This window comes from Mastomys coucha, unplaced genomic scaffold (assembly GCF_008632895.1).
Source record: "Mastomys coucha isolate ucsf_1 unplaced genomic scaffold, UCSF_Mcou_1 pScaffold22, whole genome shotgun sequence".
NCBI classification, from domain to species: domain Eukaryota; kingdom Metazoa; phylum Chordata; class Mammalia; order Rodentia; family Muridae; genus Mastomys; species Mastomys coucha.
The window spans coordinates 140492858-140499216 of NW_022196905.1; the positions used below are offsets into that span (position 1 = coordinate 140492858).

Genomic DNA, 6359 nt, shown 5'->3' on the forward strand with positions numbered 1-6359 from the left:
GAGTTTTGAAGTAGATGAAGAGAAAAATAATCTAATTATGTTTTATTGATTTAAATATATATTTATATATAGAGAGAGATGGATAAAACAATAACAAATCACCACAAACAAAAATCCATCTAAAAGAATCCTTCTCTTGCCAGAAAAAAATTCTATTTTCTTTCTACATTCAAAGAGCATTGTTGTTTTCATGTATATGCTCATGATGAGGTCATAAGCATGGATATTATTTACAGCTATCTCTATGCTTCCCAGTAGAGCATGTTCAAAGAGTTGGAGTCTAATACTTTGGTTGAAGTTGTTCATCTGCCTCCCTTTTTCCTGAGAACCTTTGGTGACTACTTCATGATCCTGGATTATAAATACAAGGAGAAGGTTTAACTAGAACTCAATCACCTGCTCAACACATCTAGCCCAATCTAGTGACTACCAGAGGGAGCTGGTGACTACACCAACCAATAACCATTCATGTTCCTTCCCATGCATCCTGTATGAGAGTCCCAGAGAAGACAAAGTTAGCCAGATTATTATTTTAATCGAAAAAAGGTTTTGTGTGTGTGTGTGTATGTGTGTGTGTGTGTGTGTGTATGTGTGTGTGTGTGTGTGTATTAACAAGCATGGGGATGTATTATGTGTGTATATACATGTTGGGGGCAGAAATACATTTCCAGTGTCTCATTTAGTTGGTCTCTACCTTATGAATTGAGTCAGAGTCTCTCATGTGTACCCAGAACTTACCAACTCTGGCACTTTAGTCAGCTTGCTCTGGGGTTCTCTCTCTCTCTCTCTCTCTCTCTCTCTCTCTCTCTCTCTCTCTTTCTCTCTCTCTCTCGCACACACACACACACACACAGGGATTTCAAGCAGGCTGCCATATCTGCCTGATATGCATGCAGCAGATTTGCCAGCACTCATACTTGCTCTGCAAATACTTTACCCATTGAGCCATCGTTCCAGTGCCCAAATTAACCAAATTCTTTTTTTTTATTTAATTTTTTTTTTGTCTTTTCGAGACAGGGTTTCTCTGTGTAGCCCCGGCTGTCCTGGAACTCACTCTGTAGACCAGGCTGGCCTCGAACTCAGAAATTCGCAGAAATCTGCCTGCCTTTGCCTCCCAAGTGCTGGGATTAAAGGTGTGCGCCACCACTGCCCGGCTATTTAATTTATTTTTACACTCCAGATTTTATCCCCATCCTGGTCCACCCTCTGACTGTTCTACATCCCACCCCTCCTACTCCTACTTGCCTCCATGAGAATATCCCATCCCCCATACCACCAGACCTCTTCATTCCCTGGGGCCTCCAGGGTTGGGTGCATCTTCTCTGTCTAACCCAGACCCAGCAGTCCTCTGCTGTATGTGTTGGGAGCCTCATATCAGCTGTTGTATGCTGCCTGGTTGGTGGTCCAGTGTCTGAGAAATCTCAGGGGTCCAGGTTAATTGAGACTGCTGGTTCAACTACAGGGTCACTCTCTTCCTCATCTTCTTCCAGCTTTTCCCTAATTCAACTACAGGGGTCAGCAGCTTCTGTCCATTGGTTGGATGTAAATATCTGTATCTGACTCTTTCAGCTGCTTGTTGGGACTTTCGGAGAGCAGTCATGAAAGGTCCCCTTTTGTGAGCACTTCATAGCCTCCATGAGAGTATCAGGCTTTGGGGCCTTCCCTTGAGTTGGATCCCACTTTGGGCCTGTCACTGAACCACCTTTTCCTCAGGCTCTTCTCCATTTTTGTCCCTGCAGTTCTTTCAGACAGGAACAATTATGGGTCAGAATTTTTGACTGTGGGATGGCAACCCCCTCCCTCATTTGATGCCCTGTCTTTCTGCTGGAGGTGGTCTTTACAAGTTCCCTCTCCCCACTGCAGGTCATTTCATCTAAGGTCCCTCCCTTTGAGTTCTGAGAGTTTATCACTTCCATGTCTGGTGCATTCTGGAGGGTTCCCCAACCTCCTACCTCCCAAGGTTGCCTGTTTCCTTTCTTTCTGCTGGCCCTCAGGGCTTCAGTCCTTTTCCCTCACCCAATACCAGATCAGGTTCCCCTCTTCCCCACCCCCACCTGTCCTTTTAACTCCCAGGTCCCTCCCTCCCTCCCCACTTGTGATTGCTTTCTTCTCCCTCCCAAGTGGGCCTGAGGCTTCCTCACTTGGGCATATTCAGCTTATTGACTGTATCTTGGGTATTCTGTACTTTTTTTTCTGGCTAATATCCACTTATTAGTGAGTGCATAGCATGCATATCCTTTTGGGTCTGAGTTACCTCACTCAGAATGATAACATATTTTCTTTTTTTTTTATTGGATATTATCTTTATTTACATTTCAAATGTTATCTGCTTTTCCGGTTTCCACCACGACCACCCCTGAAACCTCAAATCCCATCCCCTCTCACCTGCTTCTATAATAGTGTTCACCCAAACACTCACTCCTGACTCCCTGCCCTCATATTCCCCTACACTGGAGAATAGAACCTTCACAGGACCAAGGGCCTCTTCTCCCATAGATGCCCGGCAAGGCCAACCCCTGCTTCATATGTGGCTAGAGCCATGGATTACTCAATGCTTACTCCTTGGTTGGTGGTTTAGTCCCTGGGAGCTCAGGCAGGGGGGGTGGGGGGGAAGGGGTCTGGTTGATTGGTATTGTTGTTCTTCCTACGGGGTTGCAAACCCCTTCAGCTCCTTCAGTCCTTTCTCTAACTTCTTCTTTGAGGACACCATGCTCAGTTCAATGGTTGGCTGCAAGTATCTGCCTCTGTATTTGTCAGGCTCTGGCAGAGCCTCTCAGGAGACAGATACATCAGGCTCCTGTAAGCATGCACTTCTTGGCATCCACAATAGTCTATGTTTGGTGACTTTATATGGGGTGGATTCCCAGGTGGGACAGTATCTGAATGGCCTTTCCTTCAGTCTCTCCTCCACAATTTGTCTCATTTGCTCCTGTGAGTATTTTGTTCCCCCTTATAAGAACCTACATTTTGATCTTCCTTCTACTTGGGCTTTATGTAGTCTGATTGAATCCCAGGTATTCTGAGCTTAAGAGTTAATATCCACTTATCAGTGAGTGCATACCATGTGTGTTCTTTTGTGACTAGGTAACGTCACTTGGGATGATATTTTCTAGTTCCATCCATTTGCCTAAGAATTTCATGAAGTCGTTTTTAATAGCTGAGTAGTACTCCATTGTGTAAATGTACCACATTTTCTGTATTCATTCCTCTGTGGAAGGACATCTGGGTTCTAAATAAGGCTGCTACAAAAATAGTGGGACATGTGTACTTGTTATATATTGGAGCATCTTTTGGGTATATGCCCAGGAGTAGTATAGCTGGGTCCTCAGGTACTACTATGTCCAATTTTCTGAGGAACCACCAGATTGATTTCCTTCCTTATATGAAAACACTGATGACAACCCTCCATGTGTGAACTCACTGATGACAACCTTCCATGTGTGAACACACTAATGACGACCTGTCATCTGAAAACACTGAAGACAACCTGCCATGTGTGAACACACTGATGACAAAATTCTGTGTGTTCTCTAAACAGTCGCTGGCATCACACATGCCCAGGATGAGGACTGAGTGAGCCATTTTTGGTGATGAGTCCTGGCTTTGTCCCATGGAGGTTTCCCTACATATAATGAACAGTAAGAGTACATGCAACCCATTTCTCACAGACGAAATGTATAAAATTTCCATGGGCTCAGTCTTGTCATTTGTTGATCACCCCCAGAACTGTGAGGAAGCCTGGCAATTCTTTATGATAACCACCTGTTTAAACATGGTGCAGTGTGTATGCACAGCTTAGGGCTCGGGGATGGTGAGAATGGTGAGTGCCATTACAGTTAAGCTGACTTTATCCTTCTCTGCATGGTTATTCTGTCCAGTTTGACAGAGAAGAGGCCCAGAAAGTAAAGACCTCTGTCTGTGAGCCCCGATATGGCTCATCTAGAATTATGTTATACTAGGGACACTGCTGAGTCCAGGACTGCCAGGTCACAGTTACATAGTTTATATTGTTCACCACTGCTGGTATTTGCCCACTTTCTGCCACATCAGCTGCTTGCTTTCCCTGCTTCCAGGGTGGCCTGCGAGGGTCCCATTTCCATGATTGACCTGTTTGGCTCAGAGATGCAGTCCACAGGTAGACATAAGCAGATTTTACCACATGAGAAAAGAACAATATCATTTAAAATGAGTAAACAATTCGTTTTTATTAATATCCAAACATAAATAAAAACCCAACAATGAAAACAACAATACAGAAAAAAGAATCCAACAAAATAAAAAGAGATATTTTCTCTAAAGAAATGAGATCAGTTTAGGCAGGGAACCACAACAGGGTGGAACTCAGCAGATAATTCTCCTAACTATATGTCAACCTCAGGCTGAGGGAAAACAAAATCTGGTGCGCCTAATTGCACAATGGCAGATAGAAATACTTGCCTGTCAGCTGAAACATTTGCAGCCACATCTGCAGCCTCATCTGAGGCCATATCTGCAGGTGACTGTGTATCAGCTGATGAGGGCAAAGCTTGATTTAAAGTCAGAAGCCGCACTGGTCCAGCTTCTGGCACAAAGGGTTCCAGAACTGCCGGTTCCACGAGCTCGGTGTCCTCTCGGGGTTGCTGGTCTCCCCGTGGCTCTGCCACAGAAGCTGGCCTCAGAGCCAGAGTCTCTTGCATCCTCCAGGCATCTGGCACTGAGGGCTCTGGAGATGCTGCACAGTCTAAGGGCAGAAGGAGATGGACTTTTAGTGGAGGCAGCCAAGTGTGGGGTGACCTTCTCAAGATGGCCTTAATGGTCACACAAGGCCGTTTCATGCCAGAGAATCCGCCCCCCCCAGTCCTCTCCTCACATTGGGACATATTACCTGACTGCTGTCCAGGCCTGGGTTCAGGCCAGAGCTCTGGAGAATTCCCTGTTGGAACCCATCACTGAAACCCCCTCCTACCTTGCCAGGCAGCTCACCCCAGGTCTCCTCACCTTTCTCAAGCTTTAGCTCTTTAGCCTCCTGCTCCTCCAGTGCCAAGAGCAGCTCATTGGCTTGGGTATCTATGTCTACAGAAGGCACATTGAGCCTCACGTAGTCCATGAACATGATGGCCATATCTGGGGCCTCACAAAAATCCTCAGGAAATTTCTGAAGCCAGCGGGACAGAAAGCTGAATATGGTGCTGCAGGGAAGAGGAGGTAGGAGGGAAGTGGAGTCAGAAGCCTTTCATTGCTTTACCAGCGTAGCCGTGGGCCCCATTAGAGGAGGCAATGGATGCCAGCCTGTGTTCTGACGGACATAGTGGTCAGGAGTGTGGGGCTGTGTGCAGAGGGCTCCAGACACTTTCTGTGCCTTGGAGGACAGACGGGACTGGCTATCGTGGGGATGGATTCTCCCAGGGCCTTTCAGCTTCCATCCTTCCCTCTGTTCCTCAGAACCAAGGAGCCCACTGGAGACCTGCATTTTTTTCCACCTGCAGGTGACATCTCAGGTACCATCCCTCTAGTGGGAATCCCCAGAGCAGGACACCTGGCAAGTGTTTAGTCCTCAGCACTAGCCCCACACCTACCGCACTGAACATATAGATAGGCCCTTACCTCCTTCTTCTCCCCCAACTCCACAGATTGGATCTTACCTCCCTCCGCGCCACCCCACCCCTCTGCACTGATGGGCTCTTACCTCCCACTGCCCCCCACCCCTCTGCACACATGGGCTCTTACCTCTCTTTCACCTGAAGCCCTCTCACCTCTTTATTTGCTGCTCCTCCACACAGTCAGTCTGGAAGGATCCATACCTGTGGCATTCCATGATGGTGTCACCCTTAAGGCCTTGTGTCCCCAACCTACTAGTAGATCTAGAGGGAGCTACTTGAGTCTGAAGAATCTAGAAAGGGAGCACAGGTCCTGGAGTCTCTCTGCACTGTTCTGACTTCCAGATCACGGGTCTTCAGAGATCTTCACACAATGGGTGGAAGCCTAGCTGCTCCCTGCCAGGGCTCTTGATTAGTTCTGGGCTTCCTGGGTGTCCTCCTCAGCAACCCTTGTCTTGTTCCATTAATCCCATATAGGTCAGATAGGGCCTAGATCCTTTATACAAATGGGGAAAGAGCTCTGCCCAAAACACAAGAAAGGGCACTGTTTGACCTTCCCTGGAGACAGTGAAAGACACAAACTAGAGTCCCCCAAACCCTTATGTGGCCATGTCATTTTGCAGGTTCAGACCCAGGACCAACACTGCCAGAGTCCAATCATCCTTGTTCTATGGGAGCACAGAGTCCTACAGAAGAGTAGAGCTCTGCTAACACCTATGTTGGATGCAGCCATTCACGTTCTCATCATCAGATCCAGCACATCCCGGGTGCTAGCATACTTTT

The 6359-nt window shown here is 46.9% G+C and overlaps 1 protein-coding gene across 1 annotated transcript in view; it reads right to left on the bottom strand.

The window, feature by feature from the left end:
* Positions 1-4361: 4361 nt before the first annotated feature.
* Positions 4362-6359, bottom strand: part of LOC116104709 — a 2216-nt gene continuing 218 nt past the window's right edge. Inside the window, exons 2-5 of the mRNA XM_031391198.1 lie at positions 6314-6354; positions 5733-5780; positions 4978-5168; positions 4362-4720 (exon numbers count right to left, since the gene is read on the bottom strand). Of these exons, the coding sequence (XP_031247058.1) occupies positions 4362-4720; positions 4978-5168; positions 5733-5780; positions 6314-6354 (639 nt within the window). The remainder of the gene's footprint in view (positions 4721-4977; positions 5169-5732; positions 5781-6313; positions 6355-6359) is intronic.